This window comes from Chaetodon auriga, chromosome 16 (genome assembly GCF_051107435.1).
Source record: "Chaetodon auriga isolate fChaAug3 chromosome 16, fChaAug3.hap1, whole genome shotgun sequence".
In the NCBI taxonomy this organism is placed as follows: domain Eukaryota; kingdom Metazoa; phylum Chordata; class Actinopteri; order Chaetodontiformes; family Chaetodontidae; genus Chaetodon; species Chaetodon auriga.
In genome coordinates this window covers 19833451-19857090 of record NC_135089.1, presented here as the reverse complement: position 1 = coordinate 19857090, position 23640 = coordinate 19833451, and the positions used below count along the sequence as shown (strand labels likewise).

The 23640-nt window shown below is 44.5% G+C and overlaps 1 protein-coding gene across 1 annotated transcript; it reads left to right on the top strand.

Moving 5' to 3' along the window:
* The first annotated feature begins 641 nt into the window (after positions 1–641).
* On the top strand, positions 642–22024 carry col1a1a (collagen, type I, alpha 1a). The gene is made up of 49 exons (XM_076752426.1): positions 642–884; positions 3064–3255; positions 3710–3732; positions 4073–4108; positions 5589–5681; positions 7577–7645; positions 7734–7778; positions 8669–8722; positions 8815–8868; positions 8976–9029; positions 9131–9184; positions 9277–9330; positions 9764–9808; positions 9921–9974; positions 10079–10123; positions 10250–10303; positions 11070–11168; positions 11378–11422; positions 11570–11668; positions 12042–12095; positions 12184–12291; positions 13024–13077; positions 13210–13308; positions 13404–13457; positions 13553–13651; positions 13761–13814; positions 13921–13974; positions 14167–14274; positions 14365–14409; positions 15102–15200; positions 15382–15489; positions 15862–16023; positions 16142–16195; positions 16323–16430; positions 16563–16616; positions 16883–16936; positions 17022–17183; positions 17446–17553; positions 17914–18021; positions 18115–18168; positions 18733–18840; positions 18992–19045; positions 19145–19252; positions 19349–19402; positions 19550–19657; positions 19813–20092; positions 20242–20432; positions 20724–20966; positions 21307–22024. Exons 1-49 carry the CDS (start codon positions 803–805, stop codon positions 21451–21453), a joined length of 4344 nt encoding a protein of 1447 aa, XP_076608541.1. The 5' UTR covers positions 642–802; the 3' UTR covers positions 21454–22024.
* Positions 22025–23640: the final 1616 nt, after the last annotated feature.

The window sequence follows — 23640 nt, the reverse complement described above, 5'->3', positions numbered from 1 at the left end:
CTCCACACTGATCAGAACTGAATTAGCAACAGAAGCAGAACTTCAAGCTAAGCTAAACCAAACCAAACCAAACACTTCAGATAAGTAAAAATCTACAACCGAAACCTAATTTAAGAGAAGTCCAAGAATCCTGCTGAATACACCAAAACTGACTAAATCTGTTCAGGTCTGAAGACATGAGTTTGTGAACTCAACCTCATCTAGAGCTACAACTGCTCTGAACAGCTCAGACTGAAGTGAGACTACCAGAAGCAGTCCACAATTGAACTAAAATCAAAGTGAGTCAGGAAGTAGACCAGAACCAGAAATAAAATCTGGATAGAACCCACGGCTGCTGGAGGAGGAGATCCTCCTCCGACCCTCCGATGCTCTTCAGGATCAGGTTTCCTCATGCTCAGCCCCCCCTTTCCAAACCCTTCTGCTGTGGAATTATGGAAGGAGGGACCTGCTGATTTTTCCTCTTCTTTTCTCTCTTTTCTTCTGCTTTTTTTTCTTTCTTTGAAGGAGGGGTCCATTCTTGTCTTCCCTAAACGTGAGCAGCAGCAGCTGGGTAATGAGGGTGCGTCCCCAATCGGTGCAGTCCCCAGCACCTCCCAGTTCTTCAGGCTCCCATATAAAAACCCTGGTGGAAAGTGAGTGTAGGCAGTAGGGAGTTTTCTGCTGGGGTCAGGAGGACTGTGAACAGACGAGCGGACCCTGCCCCAAACACCCGTGTATGAGTGGAGTGTAGCAGAAAAAGAGAACACCCCCAACTTTTTCCTCTCTTGCCTCAAAGAGTCTACATGTCTAGTGGCATCTAGACATGTTCAGCTTTGTGGATTTGCGGCTGGCGCTGCTGCTCAGCGCAGCAGTGCTCCTGGTCAGAGCGCAGGGCGAGGACGACCGTAAGTTTCATCACTGTTTACTGGAGCTTCTCAACCCTTTTTTTCCACTTTTTTTTTCACTGTTTTTTTTTGAAAGTGGATTCTCTCTACGTTGGGTGGACGGCTGCTGAGATCTTAGACAGAGAAAAAAGGAAAAAGTTTGAACTAGAAATAGGAACTTTGATGCGTGCTGCTCCTTTGTCTCCACATAGATAGATAGATAGATAGATAGATAGATAGATAGATAGATAGATAGATAGATAGATAGATAAGCTCGGGCAGCTTTAACAGTGCAGGGTGTGCGTAATGCACTGGGCATCTCAAGAAGGCCTCTCTCTCTCCCTCTCCTTGTGCTTGTCTATGTCTCTCTACCCCCACCTCCCCCATGCATGCAGAGCGAGTTGCTGCAGGTTTGCCAGGCTTTCCTCCAGGCGAGGGTTCCTAACAGGGACTAGCACAAATGCATGTTTAATCACATTCAACCCCAAAAACAGCTGGAGTATTTTCAGAAAAACAGCAGACTACACTGCCTGCACCCCAGCCTCGCAAAGGTTGATCTCAGCCTGAAAAGGTGGTAAACCCCACTGTTTTGGATGTAAGACTGGAGGAGGAAAAAAACGGCCTTTGCATGCCATCGGCAGTAAAGATTCACCCGCTTTCAGCAGGCACGAGGCAGACAGGGAGAGCGTTTCACGGGCCTGATTGATGTGGCAGAGTAATTCACTGCCTGGAGCCAAGTGTTGAGTTGGCCAGGTGAGCGAGAGAGTCACATAGAGAGAAAACAGAGAGAGAGAGAGAGAAGGAGCTGAGCAGGCGTAGTCTTGTCTACTGGAAACATCTGACCTCTATAACCTGAGCAAGCTTCCTCTTTATACCTTGAAACAGATTTTACAAAAGCTCAGATGTGTTTAAAAGAGATTACAGAGACTCAGGGGAACAAAGGCCTCTGTCTGTGTTTAGACACAAAGATGTTCCTGCCGTAAGAGGACAAAGAAAATCAGCTCAGCTCTGGAAACAAGAACCAAGGAGCTGAAATTCAATTTTTCCAGATGTTCCTCTTGTCTGGAAAGAACTCAGCTGTCTGCCTGCCTGCCTGCCTGTCTGTCGGTCTATCTGAAGCAGATGTGGTTTGACCCTCTGAACGGTCTCACAGCGCCACCCAGAGGCTTCTCTCAGATCTGCCGACACATCTGGCCGCCACGTCCCCCACACCGCCTCCTTTCCCCCTCCTCCTTTTCTTCTTCTTTCCACTCTTTTTTTTTTTTTTTTGTTTCCTCTAATTACAAACACATGCGGACTACGTTTCCACCAGCTGCTGCCAAGCCGACAGTCTACAGCGCTGCAGCTTTTCCCTCTGAGCTCAGCACTTTGGCACGCTGCATTTAGAAGCCCTAAAAGGAGCCCCAGCTTTGGGTTTAGTTTCGCTAAGAGGGCCACAGCAGCATCGGTGAGGCAGCTCAGGTCGGAAAATGTGACTCTGAGTGAGAGCAGTTTTTATTGCTGTTAAAGGGAAACGCGTTTGGTCCGTGCGTCTTGGTGAGGCGACGCGCGTCCAGACGCAGCGCGCCGCTGCCCTCTCTCTCACCTCAGCCTGTCCTCTTTGGTCTCTTTCTGAGGTCACCACTTCCTGTCCAAACCTTCATCAACACTCACTTCTGTTGCTGGATGTTTTAGAATTCCTGTCTTCACCATTTCCTCTGTTCATGGTCATAAGTTTTGTGTCAATTTATCTTTTCCTTTGACGTATTTTCTCAACGTGCAGCACTTTAAAACTTAACTTTAGTGCTAAAAGTTCTGTAGCAAACAGAATCATAGGCCTGTGTAGGTCCCAGCTATTATCAAATCCATGAAATATACATTTTTGATATTATGATTTTATTCAAATGTGGCTTTCAGTTAATGCTATAGGCTAAAGGAAAGGTTTGAGCATTTTAAGAGAAAAAAAAGTTTGTTTCAACATCACAAAAATGAACATTTACTTTTTATTTATTTATTTATTAGTTTATTTATTTTAATGCATGAAGCTGAAGATGAATGCAGTTTGAAAAGTTCATATCACGTTAATTTTTTTTTCTATTTCTACAATAAGCTCACATAAAAGGGCTAACTTGCTAATTGCATTGTTCAGGTTCATGTTGCATGTGCATATGTGCGTGCGTTCAGGTGTCTCACCTGTCTCTCTGTGTGTCGCCCCCCTCAGGCACGGGCGGAAGCTGCACCCTGGACGGCCAGGTGTTTGCGGACCGGGATGTGTGGAAACCAGAGCCATGCCAGATCTGTGTGTGCGACAGCGGCACAGTGATGTGCGATGAGGTCATCTGCGAGGACACAACTGACTGCCCCAACCCCGTCATCCCCCACGATGAGTGCTGCCCCATCTGCCCCGACGACGGTATCCCATCTCCACCTCCTCATCTCTTCTTTCTTTACTTGACTTTTTTCCTTTCTCCGTCAGTTTTTCACTGCATTCAATCATCAGTTTCTTCCTTTTTCTTATTTATGTTCCTTGTCTCCTGACAGAAAGTGTAAAGCATTCAAACTCTTCCAGTCTTTCCTTTCCATCTCTGACACCCTCCCTCACTTCTTTTACATGAGTGACGAACATTACCAAACACATTATCAGCATCAGAAACACATTTATCGCCTTGCTGTCACAAAGTCTGCCTCTAAATTCATGATTTGAGGATTTCTTGCTGTCTGTGCATGTGTGAGTGACCGTGAGTGTGTGTGTGTGTGTGTGTGTGTGTGTGTGTGTGTGTGTGTGTGTGTGTGTGTGTGTGTGTGTGTGCGTGCGTGTGTTTTATTTCATAATCATAATTGTCTGTCTGTGTCTCCTCTCTCTGCAGGCTTCCAGGAGCCTCAGGTTGAGGTAAATATTGATTATTTCATCATTCAAATGACTGTAAAAGACTACATTTTATCAATCACTCTTATCTAATGATCTTCATGTACTCTGTATTGATCATGATCATCATCACGTAATTATAATTCAATGAAAGAATCAGACTTAATGGGTTTGATGTAACTATTGATAGGAATATTGATTACTGATCATTGATGAATGGGTGATTTGGATATATGATCACTTTATAATCACTAATGATCAGACACATCATTAAGCATGTGAATCACATTCTGATATATCAGCTACATAGTTTCGTTTTATCATGTACTGAGACACTGTCTTTTTGTTTTTTCTTAACTTACAGGGACCCAAGGGTGAGCGCGGACCCAAGGGAGATAGGGTAGGTTCACATTCTCTTCCTCTTATGAATCACTTATCAGTTCTTTGATTTCTGGTTGGCTGAGGGCCACGCGATGTGTTCACGGTGTGGTATTCTGAGTAGGTTCTTGTGTGTTTAAGAAGGAGCAGCTATACTGACAAAGGTGTGATGGCTTTAGGTGATTTGTCTTTCAGGAAGATATGGAAATAGGACAGATCATTGAGCCCAGTCCAGCATTTAAAATCTTACTTACATCAAAGCAAAGAAAGTGCAACAAGAGCACTCATGTTACTGACAGGCCACAGTGTAAACAGCAGCGGGTCCAAATGACTTCAGGTCTGGCAATTTGTCTTAAAAGTCCCAGAAAATAGAAATACAAAAGTAAACTGTATATATATTTCATTTAAACTGCACTGAAGGATACTGCTTGTATTCTACCTCTGAATTTACTAACCAGCCCTTGTTTCTAGAAATCATTGTAAAGTAAATTCAAGCAAGAGGTTTGCTTTAACAGGGTTCATTATTTACTGAGAGCAGTGAAATGATCAGCGACTGAACTGAAAACATGATGGGGTCATGTTGAAACATGCAGAGAGGGTGAAGCTGTTTGGAGCAGGACAGGAAGTAGAAACTTTGCTTGGTTGGAAGTTAGAAACTGAGGAAGAGATTTTGCTTTTTTCATTTTTTTGTTTAAGCAAATGAAGCTTTTGGACTTTCCAAAACTGGAAAGATGGTTTTATTTGAGTTATGGAAAAATCTCTAGCTGTGTTTGGGATTGCTTTTGCAGTGGTGATGCCACTTGTTTATTGTTATCATTATTCTTTTTCCAGATCCCCATGTTGATTTGATCATTCAATTAATTTTTTGTCGTAATGGGATTTGATTCACCCAGTTGCACAGACGCCTTTAGTTAGCTGTATTGAATAATATGAATGCAGCTGAAAGACTGTGGCTGTTTTATTTTGGCGGGTCAGCTCACCTTCAGCTGAGTCAGGAAAGGGATTTATAATCATCTATAATTATGTGTTTTCAGTAATGATTTTTATAATGCATTCATGATGTTATTTATGATATATTATTTATATCATTTGTTTCAATTTTTTTCGTGATCATTTAATTTCCTACAGAATAAGTGTAGTTTCCTACAAAGGGTCAATGTTCTTACCCAGTTCCTGTATCCTGATGTCACATGACCACTACCAGTCTGCTCATGGTTGGTCACATGGTCAGTCTTAGAGGTTAATAAAGTGCAGCTCTTCCAGGTGTAGTGCTGCTCTCATCGCTACAGGGAGCCAGTAAGCCTGTCGAGACACACGTAGGAAATGAAATATTATACATAAGGATTTCTAACAGAAGTATAGGCAGTCATGTGACTGAGGTGGATGTTGTGTTTCCTCTCTTTGTTTATATTGATGTGTTCGAGCATTCGAGCCCTGGTGGCTCTTCAGGTCAGTCTGACTCTTGAGGCTGACCCATTCTTTCTGTCTTTCTCCCATTGCAGGGTCTTCCTGGTCCCCCTGGCAACGATGGTATCCCCGGCCAGCCTGGACTGCCTGGACCTCCCGGCCCTCCTGGACCCCCCGGCCTTGGCGGAGTAAGTTGTTATTTATTTGTTTTTTGGTGTTTTGTTTTTTGACTCATTTAGGTCTAAAATGACCAGTTCTAAGCCGACCAAGGCTGGATACAGAAGTCACATGACTTGTGTGTAGCTCATTAATTGGACAGAGCTGTGGCATCATATCAGCCTGCTAGTGTCAGTAACAGCAACTTCTTCTTCTGTGGTGGTCAGGCAGATTAAGAACACGCAACAAAATTGCCATTCAAGCATCAGCCCCACACTCATATTCCATTACCCACGATTCCTTTTGTTAACTGTAGATGTTGGACTGCATTCTCACACCAAATGAACAAGAGCACCTCAGTGCTTCTGTTAGAAAAACAAGAGATTTCCAGATGTGAGCAAATTGTTTTGTTTTGTTTTGTGAATTACATCAAAGTGCACCAGTAGAGCATGCTGGGTGTGAACACCACTTCGCAGAGGGCAGGAAGAGCTGGGAAACTGAACTCCAAGTTGAAAGCCAAACTCCAAATTACTTGGACTTGGAGTTTGGCTCTCAGCCTGGGGTCAGAGGTTCAGAAGTTTATTAGGGTAGATGCACAGGGAGGGGGAGGATATATGCTCAGGACACTTGTTTGATCCATTAGTTGATGTAGAATGGATAGATTTACCATGGTAACCGGGTATAGAATCCATCCTCATTTAGTATATAAAGCCATCATTCCCACCTGCTTTCACTGTAGCTCAGGATACTGTGCTAGCATCCCCAGACTAATTTGCATTCTTACTGTATGTATAGTTTGCAAATGATAATTCACTCAGCTAAGCTAACATGACATCACCACAGTCTAACTTTCCATGCTTGGATACAACACATCACTGACTAACATGCTACTTTGCCACACAAAAGTATCACAATCTAGTTTAGCATGCTATGGTTCAGTTTACTGTTGACTTCTATCCTAATTTTGTATACTGAAGCAACATTGCCACATTCTAGTTTAAGATACTGAGCTGACATCGAATCCTGTCGAATTTTGCATTCTTACGTAGAATTTATTGACTCACATGCTAATTCACCAGGCTAAGCTAATATAACACATCACCCCAATCTAATTTAACACAGTTGTATAGAATTTACCGCTAACTCACATGCTTCTTTAATACAGATGTGAAATCAAATTAAGCATGCAATGTTTCACTTGTGCCATTGACTCCCATCCTAAAATAGCTCTGACTTAAATCCTTACTGGCAACAACATATCAACAACATTTGATACGGTAAACTAGCAGAGCCAGTGTTAGCCTACCTGGTCTCAGACCACATATTCTCCATGTGCAGCAGTGTGTCACACAGTGTCCTCTGTGGTCAGATAACAGCAGGGGCATCCAAAGAGCTCAACAAATCCTACATTACCAACATCTGATGAGGTCAAAGGTTGTGGGATGATTGCCCCTGACAGAGTTTACCCACATGAAATGATGGGATGTGATAGGAGACAGGAGACAGAGTTGGACACTTGTAGAAACCACCTGCAGCAGTGGAAACTGTACTGTGAGACTGGATCTGACCTCTTTTGCTTGAGGTTGCTTCTCTATGAATCTTAATTTTTTTAGGATTTGATTGAGACATAACTGATGATGTTTTGGTTTGTTGTGGGATATGCTCCAAAATCTATTGGAAAATTTCTTTGGAAAGATCTTGCTTTTTTGATCTATAAGCCCCTGAGTGCACATGCTTATAGAGGAAGAGAAATGGTTTCTTGAGCTTCTTGTGAAAATTAATTGTTTTACATATGACTGGCATATAATGCTCAGGGACAAAACAATATAGAAAAGTCTTTTTATCCATTTCAGGTATAGTTTAAACCACACTATATGTCACATGACAGATGGATTGGAATATTTATATCTCTGTTTGCCTTTTCCAGAACTTCTCCCCTCAGATGTCTGGTGGCTACGATGACAAATCCCCTGCCATGCCTGTGCCTGGACCCATGGTAGGACACACACACAAACACACACGCTATCATTTCAGTGTCACTCATGGTGATGCAGTGTCTGATCTTGCCTATGTTTTATTGACAGGGCCCAATGGGACCCCGTGGACCTCCTGGAGCTCCTGGTCCCAGTGTAAGTACACCACTTCCTCTTCCCTCAACTCATCATGTTTCAAAGCTGAAGCTGTGAGAGGATAGAGGAGGAGAGGGCAGTGTGTGTACCTCACCATGACATCACTATCCTTTCCGAAGCATGAAGGCAGTGCCACATTCTACTACACAGTTCATTTCCTAATGAATCTACAAAGTCAGTGTGTCTGACAGGTGTAGACACAAATGGGTTGAAAACTTGCAAGTATCCTGTGGCTTTATGAGTCTGCTTCAAAAATGAACAGAGACTGGAGGGAAATGGAAAAAGATAGAGGGAAATGAGAGAAAGAACTGCAGCTCTGGAGCATTCTGACTTCAGTCAGAGGCTCAGTTAAACTGAAAACACAACAAGCTTAACTTACTTACAGCTAGCGTCTGTACAGTTGGTTCAATGGCTGATTTGGGCAAATAAACACAGCAATCAGATTTGCACAAATGAAGCAAGGCGAAAATTAAAATTCGAGTCCCACCTGCAGAGGTGTAAAGCCAGTGAAGGCTGGATCAAATCTGGACTGAGCGATCAATGCAGCGGGCCTCAGCAGCTTTGTAATGTCGTTGAATTTAGCCAGGACTCACTCTGAATATACACCAACGAGTTACATAAACAGCCACTGGAAGAGAATCCTGCCATATAAAGAGAGAGATAGTATTTGATTATTCTCACACAACAGCATTTAAAATTCTGCTACTGTTCCCACCCAAGTGAGCTGACAACAGCCATGAAACAAACAAACCCCACTGACTCACAGACAGATAGCTGTGGCTCATGTGTGCATGTGTACATCAAAGTCAGAGAGCGTTGTCAGCATATTTGTGCAGTACTGATGTTGTAAGTGTAGTAGTGAATGTGTTTATGTGTGTGTCACCCTGCAGGGACCTCAGGGATTCACTGGCCCCCCTGGTGAGCCTGGAGAGGCTGGAGCTAGTGTGAGTATTGGGAACACAGAAACAAATGCACACCTGCTTTGCACCTAGGTGGTGTCTTGCCATTCTGAACTTGTGTGTTTCTTTCTCTGTAGGGTGCCATGGGTCCCCGTGGCCCCGCCGGCCCCCCTGGAAAGAACGGAGAGGATGTGAGTCAACTGGATCTGCTCATATTCAGCATCTGTATCTCAATTTGGATTGAAGAATGACTTAATCCTGCCATTCATCCCTTTTTCTCTGTCTCTCTTTCCCTCAGGGTGAGTCTGGCAAACCTGGCCGCTCTGGTGAGCGTGGACCTTCTGGCCCACAGGTGAGTTACCAATGCGGTCTAATACTTGGTGATGTAATGTAAGAAACAAAAATTGAGCTGTGATAATAAATTGTGTCTCCTATGTTTAATCTTTTCCCTAGGGAGCTCGTGGTTTCCCAGGAACCCCTGGTCTGCCTGGCATCAAGGGACACAGAGTGAGTCAGCGCTCACATCCCTGTTCTAACAAATTAACAATGCAGCATCTCCTAACTGTTTACTTCATCTGTACGTCTCTCTTTTCCTGCAGGGATTCAGTGGTCTGGATGGTGCCAAGGGAGACAATGGCCCTGCTGGACCCAAGGTGACTGTCCCTCTATGTTACCAATGTAGAAAAAGGTTTTACATATGCTTAGTAGTACTATAACAGAAGCAGCAGGAGCAGTTGTAAAAGTATCAGTAAGTATCATATATGCAATGATAGTAGCAGCACTAACAGAGGCAGTAGTAACAGAAGTAGCAGCTGTAACAGTGGTGCTAATAACAGTGGTGATAGTAATAGCAGTGCTAGAGCTTATAGTAGAAGTACTGACATGTGAAATCTTTGGACTCACCCTTTAATTAAGTCTTGGTATTAGTATTATTTGTGGGTACAGTAGTAGCCATATTTACAGCCATGTTGGCTACTTATTGGCTAGTAGCAGCCATGTTGGCTAGTTCAAGTGATGTGGACAAATGATGCTAAAGTTTCTGTCGTCCCCATGACCTCACCTGCCTGTGTGTTATTGTATGTTTAGGGAGAGGCTGGAGCCCCTGGAGAGAATGGAACCCCTGGCGCTATGGTGAGTATGACAAGCCCCTCATCTGAGCCAAGTAGCTGCCATGTTGGATTTGCCCTCCCTTCCAGTGCATTTAAAGAGGAAAGCTGATTGACTCTTTCTTTCTCCGTCTCAGGGACCTCGTGGTCTGCCTGGCGAGAGAGGCCGCACTGGTGCAGCTGGAGCTGCTGTGAGTCCACACACACACACTCTGGCACGCACTCACACACACATACAGCTACTGTAATCAATCAGTGAAGAGATCAACCAATCATGTCTGTCTGTGTGCTGCAGGGAGCTCGTGGTAACGATGGTGCTGCTGGTGCTGCTGGACCTCCCGTAAGTCTCTCATTCTCTAAAGCCTAAATGAAGGTTAAGTTGATGTGTTTTTTAAGATGCACTGGCCATGGCCAGGTGGATCTGCTACATTTGTCTGAATCTCTTTGTCTTATTTTTTGCTCTCAGGGTCCCACTGGCCCCGCTGGACCCCCTGGATTCCCTGGTGGCCCTGGAGCCAAGGTAATACTACATCCAACATGGTCCATGCCAACAAACTCCAATTTTTATGCCCTTAACCTTCAGCATCTTGCTAAATCGTTCACAGCTTTCACCATCCAAAATAAGACTACACATCTTTTGCTATATCTCCTCTTCTCTTCTCTTCTCTTCTCTTCTCTTCTCTTCTCTTCTCTTCTCAAGAAAGGTTGTAGCAGTCAATAGATACTGGCATTACTTTGCAGTGCTTTGACACATCACTCATAGCATGTGTGTAGGTAGATGACCTCTAGTTTGATCTTTGGTGTAAAAGGGGTCACATGGGGTGGGAGTCAAGCAAGGTCATCCAAGTTTGGTTTATGTGGTAATATATGAAAAGTTTCTTCAGTATGGATATTAAATTTGAATATTTTTTGAGTGTGTTGTTGATATACACTTAATGTCTTTTATATCAACTGCAAAAGCTGTGCATTTTATGAAGATTAGTATATAGCGATACTGTTTGATGTTACTAATTATTAGGTGCGTTGTAGTGAGGTTGGTTGCAGGGATGGATGACAAGTGCTCTTTAAGACGCCACCATGGTGACTTTTTAAATATATGGATATTTTTAATTTGAAGACAGTGGACACCAAAAATACACTAATGTGTTCTTCCACTTTCATATTTCCTTTCAAGAACTTTTGCTTTTTTTCTCATGCTAATATATTTCATCCCTCTGCAAGTCATAGTTCAAGTCTTGGGTATGATTATCTGACTGAGTCTTCTTCTTTGTTTCCCCTCTCACCAGGGTGATGCTGGACCTCAGGGTGCTCGTGGATCCGAGGGCCCCGCTGGAGCCCGTGGTGAGCCTGGTAACCCCGGACCTGCTGGTGCCGCCGGACCCGCTGTAAGTACAAACAATACCCTTCTATATCAGACTCTTCAGGTCTAGTAAGAGATTACAACACAGAGCAAGTGTCATTTTTTCAAGTGAAGACAAAACAGTTATCAGAGAAGCCAAAACTCTCTCAGACGATGCACCTTTCTAGTGATGTGTTAGCATCTACATCACCAGATTCAGTTGATCAAAATCTCCTCCCCTCTTTCATCTCTCAGGGAAACCCTGGAAATGATGGAGCCGCTGGACCTAAGGGATCCCCTGTGAGTATCTCTCTCAACACTTTTACTTTATAGGCATATTAGAGTTGAGGGTTTGAATCCCTTTCTGGCTCAAACGCACTGATAAAGCAGCTGTTTTTCAGTATAGCATGATGTGACTGTGTTGTTGCTGTGTACTGCCCCCTGCAGGGTGCTGCTGGAGTTGCTGGAGCTCCCGGATTCCCTGGACCCCGTGGACCTTCCGGACCCCAGGGTGCTGGTGGTGCCCCTGGACCCAAGGGTAACACTGTGAGTAAAAGCTCTCTCAGTGCTAGCCAAAGCTCAAAATAGTGTTTTCTTAAATCTGCCCCATGTAATGGACAAAATTGCAAATAACACTTTGGTCCAAACATACTGAAGTAGAAATAAAACTAATGAGTCAAAACTAAACATAATATGTTATTTCAGTTTCCTCCCTGTCTAAGTCAGATGTTGATTTGTCAGCTTCTTGTGTTGTTATTTAGGCTTTGTCTGTTCATTTGTTGTTATTTGTTGTTGAAATCAGTCCCAGTTATTGTATATTTGTCATGCGTTCGTCTATGTGTTTCAGATGACTGACATTTGCAGCTGAATTATTTTTTGTTGGTCTATTTATGTTTAATTATTTGCCTGATTCCCTCAGGGTGAGGTTGGTGCCCCAGGAGCCAAGGGAGAGGCCGGTGCCAAGGGAGAGGCTGTAAGTTGAGGTTCACCGCACACAGCACAGCTCCGTATACACACATGCATGAATACACTCTCTTATGCCATTTGTGTGTGTTCTCCAGGGTGCTCCAGGAGTTCAAGGACCCCCAGGACCTCCTGGTGAGGAGGGCAAGAGAGGAGCCAGAGGAGAGCCTGGTGCTGCAGGAGGCCGTGGAGCTCCTGGAGAGCGAGTATGCATCTCATGTAGTTTTCACAGTGTTATTCTGTTTACTGTTATATTCTTTAAGGTGAATTGAAATGAGGAGGGATGGTCGCCTGTTGGTGTATTCTTAAGTCAAATCTCCATACAGAATTTTAGATGTATTTTTTAAATATCTGCTTGAATTACTATTTTAAGGCATTTATGTTACTTTTAAAAGTGTCAGTTTTAAATTATTCTTAGCTTTGCACAGCTACAGTCTTAAATATATATATTATATGATTCTAATGAATTTTAAAAAACACCAGTCCAGGCAATGTAATTAAATATTCTCCTCTGCTATGAAACCAAACACTAATGATGGAAAAGATCAAAATACTGCCTTTGCATATAGTACAAGTATATATAATTTCGGCCACAAATTATGCAAACTTCTCATTTATGCCATGTAAATAAACTCTCTTGTGCCCCCTGCAGGCCAGAAAACATAGAGCTGCAGGAACTCAGCTTACTTTCAAGATATTTTAAAACATTTTGACACAGTATCTGGCATATTGTACAGTATCCTGAACCTGAATGTGGCCCACAGCACATCATGCCTCAACTGTGAATTTCTTTCCAGAGTACACCAGAGCATACATCACAATGCTAGCATGGACTGACTTCATGATAAAGGACATGTCAGGATCTCAGTCAGGATCTCAGTCAGGATCTCGGTAATAGGTCATAAAGCTAAGCAAAACATGCTTTACTCTCTCTACAGGGTGCCCCTGGTGGTCGTGGTTTCCCTGGTGCTGATGGCTCTGCTGGACCCAAAGTGAGTTAAACACACACGCACAAACACACACACACATTTGACATGTCCTTCCATTTTGGTTACTGTTATTGAGGTATTTTTCAATTTAATTAATCCTTCTACTCTTTTTCCTCGCTTTCTCTCCCATCGTAGGGTGCCAATGGTGAGCGCGGTGCCCCCGGTGTTGTTGGACCTAAGGGTTCTACTGGTGAGCCTGGCCGCACTGGTGAGCCTGGTTTGCCCGGAGCTAAGGTGAGAATCCTTGCTAACTGTCTGTCACATAATTGTTAGCAGCATCATTTATTCACTTTGCAGGACCTCCTCTGACCTCTGACTTCTTTCTGTAGGGTATGACTGGTAGCCCTGGCAGCCCTGGACCTGATGGCAAGTTGGGACCTGCTGTAAGTTTATGTTCAGTATAATACATTTGATCTCAATCAAAATGGCTACATTTTGTGTTTATTCAAGTTAATCCTCAATTAATCCTCCTTTCCAGGGAGCCCCTGGACAAGATGGCCGCCCCGGACCCCCTGGCGCCGTTGGAGCTAGAGGCCAGCCTGGAGTCATGGGATTCCCCGGACCCAAGGGAGCCGCTGTAAGTGATGTGTCTCAGCTGCTGCACAGTATCTTTGATCATATGTTTAGGATTATTTTAATCACAAAAAATGTGCCTGGTAATAGTGCTTTTCTACTCCTGTGTCTAGGGTGAGGCTGGAAAGCCTGGTGAGAGAGGAGTAATGGGACCCACTGGCCCTGTTGTAAGTTGCCTACACGGTCTTCATCTTTTAATCTATTGTGCTCTGTACTCTGCCTTCCTGAAAGCAAGATGCTGTGTGTCTAAAAGCCTGCCATCTTTCTACATAGGGTGCCCCTGGAAAGGACGGTGACGTTGGTGCCCCAGGTCCCAATGGACCTGCTGTAAGTAAAACACACATATATACACACACACACACACACACACACACACACACACACACACACACACGCATGCCCCACATAAGCTTATTAGCAAGGCTCATTGGCAGTACCCCTCATAAACTTGATGGTGTCTCATCACCTTCTGGTCATTTTCAGTTTGCTCTAACAGTCCTTCTGTTGTTAATTCTACAGGGTCCCTCTGGTGAGAGAGGAGAGCAGGGACCTGCTGGAGCTCCTGGTTTCCAGGGTCTTCCAGGACCCCAGGGTGCTATTGGTGAGACTGGCAAGCCTGGAGAGCAGGTACTGACTGAGATATGGTTGATAAGGATACCTAATTAAATTGAAACTTTCTAGTAAATGAATATATTAATTGCCTCTCTGTCTATCTAGGGTCTGCCCGGTGAAGCTGGAGCCCCAGGACCTGCTGGATCTAGAGTAAGTAGCCCTTCATCATTATCATCATATTTACATAGTTACTTAGCGGTCTGCTTCAAGCACCATCCATTAATGGAGCATCATAGTAGAGTTGTCCTTTTTTAATCAGTGTATCTTGACAAACAAGGTGACAAACTCTTCAAAGGTTATGTTTGTTGGTAGAAATGGATTCAGTAATATTTGCAATTGAAGACAACTGTCTCGAAAACTAATTTTGGTTCCAAAAATAGGTTGCTGTGACACAGTGGCTTGACTTTTGGCCATGTTTTTAGTCCAAACACTTCAAACTTGAACTTCAAAAGACTTGGTTAACATGATCTGACTAGCCACCAGTTTCATCTAGCAAACACACAAATTTTAATGCTAACAGGCTAGAATTTGGTTATTACAGGCTAATGCTGAGGGGATGACTTAGCAATGTAGATAGCATGGATCTTTTATAGCAGAGGATGTTTAGTGTGTCCAGGAAAGGCATAAACACGTTGATCAGAACGTTTTGAAAAGTATCTCTCACACAGACAAATAGTGTAGTGTGTTGGGATGAAAGCTTTCCACCCAAAATTGGTACCTGCTTTTTGTCGAGTATCATCAATCTTATACATAAGTGATCCAGAATCAGATAGATCCTCAGGATTTCTTGACTCTTGCACTTTCACTTCAGCTCATTCAACTCTCAACTCCCTTTCAATCAGGGCGACAGAGGATTCCCTGGTGAGCGTGGTGCACCTGGTGCTGTTGGACCTGCTGGTGCCCGTGGATCCCCCGGAGCTCCCGGAAACGATGGTGCTAAGGTAAACCTGAGAGGCGTGAAAGAAAAACAATCTTGATGGCTGCAGAGTTCTCATTTGCTGTGCAGTCATGTGGCACACAGGTAGAGATAGGGCAGCATTTTCTACTGTCTCATTAGATCTAACCCCTTTTCTTCTCTTGCTTTTGTTTTTGTTTTTTCTTCTCCTCCCTCCTCTTCCTTAGGGAGATGCTGGAGCACCTGGTGCTCCTGGTGCCCAGGGTCCTCCTGGACTGCAGGGAATGCCTGGTGAGCGCGGTGCCGCTGGTCTTCCAGGACTGCGTGGCGACAGAGTGAGTAGCCACAACAGTATTTCTAGTACTCCCAATATTCACAGTATATAGGATGGTGTGTAACTTGTCACTGCTTGTGACACAGAACACTTCCAGGATTGTCAGAGATCTTATGCGCTATAAGCTGCAGAAACATTCCACTACGATGATTCTGGACAGTTTAAAGCTATCACCATCATCCACAGCAGCTTCACAGAATTTCACCACCACACCACTGGCATACTCTGCATCATTTTATTAATAGTAATTCAACATTAAACAGTAATTACAAATCAGATGTGGCACCACCTACAGAATGCATCTAGTATTACAGGATCTGATGTATGATAACCCCTTGAATTACTCACTCCCTGTCTCCATTCAATAACCCAGGGTGATCAAGGAGTAAAGGGTGCTGATGGAGCTCCTGGTAAGGATGGCCCCCGTGGTTTGACTGGACCAATTGGACTTCCTGGACCCGCTGGAGCCACTGGAGACAAGGGAGAGCCTGGTCCTGCTGGACCTGTTGGACCCGCTGGAGCCCGTGGAGCCCCTGTGAGTACCTGTCTATTTGTCTATCAGGAACACAAGATGAAGCCCCAGTTTTCTCAGTTGAATGACAACTGAATGTTGAAGTCCTTGGCTGACTCCTCTTACCCCTCCTGTTCTTTAGGGTGAGCGTGGAGAGTCTGGACCACCTGGACCTGCTGGATTCGCTGGACCTCCTGTAAGTCACATCTTCATGAATGTCCTGGATTCCCTCATCAATTCTTTTTCTTTTGCTTGAAGCTTCAACGCAGATTTTACTGAGAAATCATTTGTCTCTCTCTCCATACATCATCATTCCACTACAGGGTGCTGATGGACAGCCTGGTGCTAAGGGAGAGGCTGGAGAAAATGGTGCTAAGGGAGATGCTGGTGCCCCCGGCCCTGCTGGACCCACTGGTGCTCCTGGACCTCAGGTTTGTAAACTCATACATTCACAACTCATTATAATATGAAGATGTGCAGAAAATCCTTCAATTTAGAGTGAACATCAGAAGTCTCTGTGGCTACATTGATATGCTGACTAACACTATAGTGTGTCTTTTCAGGGTCCCGTTGGAAACACTGGCCCTAAGGGAGCCCGCGGACCCGGTGGACCTCCTGTAAGTCACCACTCACTCCTCTACTTTGTCCTTCTCTTACTCTATTACATTTACATTGTCATCAACCTGCATGACTTCAGATTCAGAGATAGTAGAAAATACTTGAGTAGACAGTCCATTATAAAATGTGTTTTTATTCAGTTGTTGTACTTTTATTGCAAAAAGCTTGTTGTTTATTATTCATCTTTGTTTTTTTTAATGTGTGCACTGACTTGATATGGCAGTTTCCCCAGCCACAGTCAACTAATGCACATCTGTCTCCTTAGGGTGCTACTGGTTTCCCTGGTGCTGCTGGCAGAGTTGGACCTCCCGGCCCCTCTGTAAGTCTATTTCTAATGTTACTAGCAGTACTAGCAGGGCTTAATGTCCAGGATGGTTTTCAGCAGTGCTGTATGCCTCCTATAGGGCAACCCTGGACCTCCTGGACCTGCTGGACCTGCTGGTAAAGAGGGACCCAAAGGAAACCGTGGTGAGACAGGACCTGCTGGTCGCACTGGTGAGATGGGTGCTGCTGGACCCCCAGGACCTGGTGGAGAGAAGGGTAGCCCTGGTGCTGAGGGTGCTCCCGTAAGTTGTCTTTAACGTGAAATCCTCAAAACAAACAAGACTGCTAGTGGAAGGAACCCTCTATCACAGAACCAAATGATTGGTTGCCAATAAAAAACTTATTTGACAGCAACTAAATTATCCCCTTGTAATAGTAATGAATTAATTAAGTCTCCACAATTTCACAGGCAATATGCAGACCTTATTTAACCCAACCTTCTGTTGGTTGCTGCCCTACACTTTGATGTTTAACCACTTTGTCTCTCTTTGTCCATCCCTGCAGGGTAGTGCTGGTCTGCCTGGACCTCAGGGTATTGCTGGACAGCGTGGTATTGTTGGTCTGCCTGGACAGAGAGGAGAGAGAGGTTTCCCTGGCCTGCCCGGACCTTCTGTAAATTCCTATTGTTACTCTATAAATCTACAAACTGCACAGTGGATCTGGCGTAACCAGAATTTCCAAACGTCTTTAACAAGGCAATATCATGTATAGAATCAAACATGACACCAAATCTAGAATGATCGAGAACCACTTCTAGAGGATGTGACAATGAAGCCAAAACCACTGAGAATGATTGGGGAATATGATTCAACTCTGGTTCAGTCCATTAACACTGTGTGGCCTTCAGCAAGCAGGATGCAGTGTTTCTAAAGTTTATCCTCAAATAAAAATAAATTCAGCGATAAACTTCAATTAGTTAGAAAAGTAACTGATATGACTGGACTGGACTGACTGTGGCTGTATCACTCACAGGGAGAGGCTGGAAAGCAGGGACCAAGTGGTCCTGGTGGTGAGCGCGGACCTCCCGGACCCATGGGACCCCCTGGCCTGGCTGGAGCCCCTGGCGAGCCTGGACGTGAGGTATGAAGAATCAATCATACCTGTTCACTAAGTCTATTTGTCTGCCTTTTGTATAGTGGTGTGAGTAATCAGTTAATCTGCTTTGTGTTTTAGGGAGCCCCTGGTAATGAGGGAGCAGTTGGTCGCGATGGAGCTTCTGGACCCAAGGTGAGTTCAAATGACATCATCGCTAACTCACTAGCACTAGAGAGCAATCTCATTCTCAGTCAAGGTGAGCAGCTAAGCCTCGATTTTTTTTCAAAATGAAAGTTACACTGGCACAATAAACTTTGTCTGTGGCTCTAGTTCGCTAGTTCTAGCTTACCTAGCCTCCAAGGTCAATTAGCAAACAACATGTTAAATGCACTGGTTTCTGCTAGATACAGTGATGCTTAGTTGCACATCAACTGCAGTTACCTAGCCGAAGAGCTGCCAATATCACACAAAATCACAACTATGTGTCTGTAAAAAGTCTGTTGATATGGATAGAAACATCATTATCAGCTGTTGTCAGACTTAACAGCCTCCAATATGACAAAAATCAATGGCCGTCTTTGAGATCCAAGAGGAAAGATATTTGGTTTTATCTGAGCCTTTTTCATCATGGCAGCCCTTTAAATTCCTTGAACATAGGACTGGATGGATCATGGGTGATAAAATACCGATATTATGTAGTATAATATTATGTAAGCTGGTGGAAGGGAAAAAAAAAAGACTTTGTCTGCGTTTTAGGGAGACCGTGGAGAGAGTGGTGCTGCCGGAGCCCCTGGTGCCCCTGGACCCCCTGGTGCCCCTGGACCCGTTGGACCCGCTGGAAAGAATGGTGACCGTGGAGAGACCGTGAGTGACAAAATTATTTTTTTAGTTTAGTTGTTGTCTTTTAATGAAAATATGAACGTCAGTATATGTTAATCAAAGTTATCCATTGATATAACATCTACTGTGGGCGGGAGACCTGCCTCTGCATTTAACTGATTTTTGTATGTTTCAGGGACCTGCTGGCGCCGCTGGTCCTGCTGGCCCTGCTGGACCTCGTGGCCCTGCTGTAAGTAACAACATCAGCACCATAGACCACTACAAAAGATGTAACAGCATTAAGAGGAAGGCAAAACAACACTCTTCACCGACTTCTTCCCTCTAACAGGGAGCTCACGGACTTCGTGGAGACAAGGGAGAGACCGGAGAGGCTGGAGAGAGAGGCATGAAGGGACACAGAGGATTCACTGGCATGCAGGGACCTCCTGGACCTCCTGTATGTCACTTTACACTCACACCAACAGAAGTACAAGTGATATGTTCAATCTGCACACTTTATTTCTAACCCCTGTTTATGTTTGTTAACCTACAGGGATCTTCTGGAGAGCAGGGACCCGCTGGTGCTGCTGGACCTGCTGGACCTAGAGTGAGTGAACAGACTACACGATACTTAAGTGCTTGGAGTAGTTTTAAGGGTTTTGCATTTTAATATTTGCTATTTTCCATGTCTCAAAGTGTTTGGAAGGACCTTGAGAGTCAGAGACTTTAAGGTTTCTCTTTATGTTGTTTGCAGGGCCCATCTGGATCTGCTGGTTCTCCTGGTAAGGATGGTATGACTGGCCTGCCCGGACCCACTGGACCCCCTGGACCTCGTGGACGCTCTGGAGAGATGGGACCTGCTGTAAGTCTCAGACAACAGTCTAACTATCCATCCATTCATCTGTCCTCTGGTTTCTCCTTCATTCAGAGGTTGTGGTTTTGTAGGAACACCTCAAGGCTTCTACCCGCATTGAAATAACCTCTTCTTTTCCTCCTCTTCCCCCACTTGCCTCTCAGGGTCCTCCTGGACCTCCTGGACCTCCCGGAGCACCAGGTGCCCCTGGCGGTGGATTCGACCTTGGCTTCATCGCCCAGCCTCAGGAGAAGGCCCCCGATCCCTTCCGCATGTTCCGCGCTGATGATGCTAACGTTCTCCGTGACCGTGACCTGGAGGTGGACACCACCCTGAAGAGCCTGAGCCAGCAGATCGAGCAGATCCGCAGCCCCGACGGAACCCGCAAGAACCCCGCCAGAACCTGCCGTGACCTCAAGATGTGCCACCCTGACTGGAAGAGCGGTGAGTAAAGGCCTTAACAGAAGGTGGATATTGGTAGATGGCAGCATTTACGACAACATTAAGGCAATTACCGCATTTAGGATTGGAATATCTGCTTAGAGGACAAATAGTTTGCTGGAGTTCTGACTTTTCCTCTCCAAACTCTCCAGGCGAGTACTGGATTGACCCTGACCAGGGCTGCACTCAGGATGCCATCAAGGTCTACTGCAATATGGAGACTGGAGAGACCTGCATAGCTCCAACTCAGCGCGAGGTTGCCCAGAAGAACTGGTACAACAGCAAGAACATCAAGGAGAAGAAGCACGTCTGGTTCGGAGAGGCTATGACCGATGGCTTCCAGGTAAACACGTTAAACCCACCAAAGAGGACACTTTCTCCCTTGATCCCACCTCCTCTCAGTTTCTTCTGCTTCTCTTTAACCTCCCCCTCCTCCTGTTCTTCATCACTTTACATCTAAATCCATCCCTACTTAGGGCAGCTTCCATCTCAGTTCCTCCTTCCTCTACTCCTCTCAATTTCACTTCTTCTCACCTTGTTCTTGTTTTCTCAATTCTTCCTAAGTTTTCCAATTCTATGCCTCTCCTCTCACAGTTCAGTCAGTAACTTCTTCTCCCTCCTCTCTCCTTCACAGTTCGAGTACGGCAGCGAGGGCTCTCTGCCTGAGGATGTCAACATCCAGCTGACCTTCCTGCGTCTCATGTCCACCGAGGCATCCCAGAACATCACCTACCACTGCAAGAACAGCGTTGCCTACATGGATGCCACTGCCGGCAACCTCAAGAAGGCCCTGCTCCTCCAGGGCTCCAACGAGATCGAGATCAGAGCCGAGGGCAACAGCCGCTTCACCTACAGCGTCCTGGAGGATGGATGCACGGTAAGGAAACTTTAGGCCCACTGTTGGATGAACAAGATGAATAAAATGCTAAACAATGTTAGCAAGGAGGTCAGGTCAGACTTCACAATTTGGCATGCATATATAGTCCCTGGTAGGATACATCAGTGATTTTGAGTGAGATAGCGAAGACATGAAAGTGTTCATCAGACATCAAACATGCCTGCTAGCTGCTGTAGCCAGTCTTACAGTTCATTTGTTCAAACAAAAGTTCAGGCGTAGAGTGGAGAAAGTGGAGAAATTTTGATATTTCCAGCATTAACTATGCAGTGGTGAATTTCAATCTTGACCCTAACTCTCCTCTTGTCTTCTCTCTCTCCAGTCACACACCGGTACATGGGGCAAGACAGTCATTGACTACAAGACATCGAAAACATCTCGCCTGCCCATCATTGATATCGCTCCTATGGATGTTGGTGCTCCAGACCAAGAGTTCGGCCTTGAAGTTGGACCCGTCTGTTTCTTGTAAAAAGAGAAATCTGGACTTGAAATTGTTGTTGTGTGTGTGTGTGTGTTATATTTTTTCTAACAGTCATCTCTCTCTAAAAAAAATCCCACCAAAACGTTTCTCTAATGCCATTTTTCTGAAAAATCCAACCCCTCGCTCGTGATTCTACGAGTTCCCATTCGGCCGTTGTTCCAATGGTCCACTTTGCCTAAAACCTGCACTTCAACAAGATGGCGGCGATGTGGCGGAGTCTGCATCGTCGTTTTTGGGACCACTACTTTTTTTGTTTCTGACTCTTTTTTTGTTTTTTTTTAACCATCACCAACACCAAGGATCCTGTAGAGAAGACATTTTGTTTCACTGGCAACAAGAAAATAATATATGCTTCTGTAAAGTGTAAAAATTTACTTCCCCTCTTCATCCAGCCAAACCAGGCCACTCTGGAGTTTACAGAAACCAACAGAAACACACAGGTGACTTTTGTATTTTTATACACCACTGCGGTGAAAGGAATGAAAGGACAGTCCCAACAGACAGAACCCAATTGCTTTGTACCACGTTTCAGGTGTTGATGAATAAACGGTGAAACTGACAGCCATGTTTGTCTCTGTTGTTCTGCCCCCCCCTTCCCCCCCAACCTCTCCACCTGCCCCAGACAACACTGACAACTCCCTCTTCCTCATCCGCTGATGTTGTAGCTGTCGTGATTTTGTTTGTTGTTGTTGTTGCATTCTTGTCTGTTCCTTTCAAGTTTACCCTTTTTTAAGAAAAGTCACATTAAAACCACCAGCAGAGAAACATGGGTTTAAACCTCTTTTTTGAAAGAAAAAAATCCTATGGCTACCTCAGAAAAGCAAGGAATTCCAGCTGTAAAAAAAAAGGGCCCAGTGTTTTTAAAGTGAAGCCTGCAGTATTTGTGGCGGTCGGTGGGGTAGTCAAGGTTTACTGACACTTTAACAGAAGCAGGAACAGCTAAAACTTAAGGTGCTATTCTTTCTTTGAGGTCTCCTGGCCGTGCAGTATGGCTTTGCTGTTCTGTAATGTTGAGCTCGCTCTGGTGTGGCAGGGCCCTCTTGGTGCTAAACTGAAACCACGGCTTTTATTCTTGGTGCCAGACTGACACAGACTTCCTCTATTCCCAGCCTTGGTAGTGCTGCCGATCAATCTCTAGCTCTGTTTCTGAGCTCAAGTGAAAAGTGGATCCGCTTGTCTTCTCTTCATAATACTTTTTGGTTTTATGTTTTGAACCTCCCCACCACCTTTCTGTCATCCAAATTCTTCTCCATCCTTTCATCCACCCATCTGTTGTAGTTTCTTTCTTGTTTTCTTGTGCGAAGGGTGAATTTTCTCAAAAAAATTGCAATCAAACAGATTTTCAAAATGCACAGAAAGAGAGCCATCAGCAAAGACTTTGTGAGAGAAGGCAGACAGACACACCCATGGGGGAAAAACACCACAAGGATCTGTACCTATTTTGTATATGTATAATAAATTGAGATGTTTTTAATTATTTTGAATGCTGAAATAAAGCATGTTAAGTGGTCTAACATTGAATTCTGCCTAATTTCCCTGACTGACTCACTGACAGCCCCCCTCCCCACCCCACCCCCCAGGACTTGAATTAAAGCAGTTTATTTTACCAACTTTGTAGAGCGACTGATTGAGAAAACAAGATTAAAGAAAAATCAAATGTTTTTTTCTTGTCTCTTGTTCAGTCTATATTTCTTGGAGGGGCCAATCCAAACAGAGACCGAGAGTGTGACTGTGTGGAAAGAGAATAAGATGCTGGACTGTAGCAGATTGTTAACTTTGGTTCAGAGGCTAAATCAGGTCATAGTTTTAGCTTTTGTCATCCTTGATTGCTTGAAAGGTCAGAATGGGTCAGGAAATATGTTGAAGCAGTGCTGTGACGTTTTGCTTCTGATCTGAATTCTTTTTCTTGGCAATTTCAAACCTCTTAAACATCTTTGTTTGGTGGTATGGTGAGTCAAAAATGTCAGCCTCCTCAATCAAATTTTTCTGACAATTTTGCTCCAAACTGTGGTCTGAAAATGTAGCCCCATAATAAGCAGCTCAATACATGTGGCTGTTTAACTGGGATGTACAATATCTGGGTCAGAAAAGAGGAAAAACTGTGGCCTACCTCTCAGTGGATGGAGAATCCTTGTTGTTGTCAGGCAATCCCAAAGAGCTGGTGATGCTTCATCC

Coding starts and splice junctions, on each gene's coding strand:
- col1a1a (XM_076752426.1), top strand. CDS start 803: ATGTTCAGCTTTGTGGATTTGCGGCTGGCGCTGCTGCTCAGCGCAGCA. Junction 3,256..3,709: donor CCCCATCTGCCCCGACGACG/GTATCCCATCTC, acceptor CTCTCTCTGCAG/GCTTCCAGGAGCCTCAGGTT. Junction 13,078..13,209: donor ATGGCTCTGCTGGACCCAAA/GTGAGTTAAACA, acceptor CTCCCATCGTAG/GGTGCCAATGGTGAGCGCGG.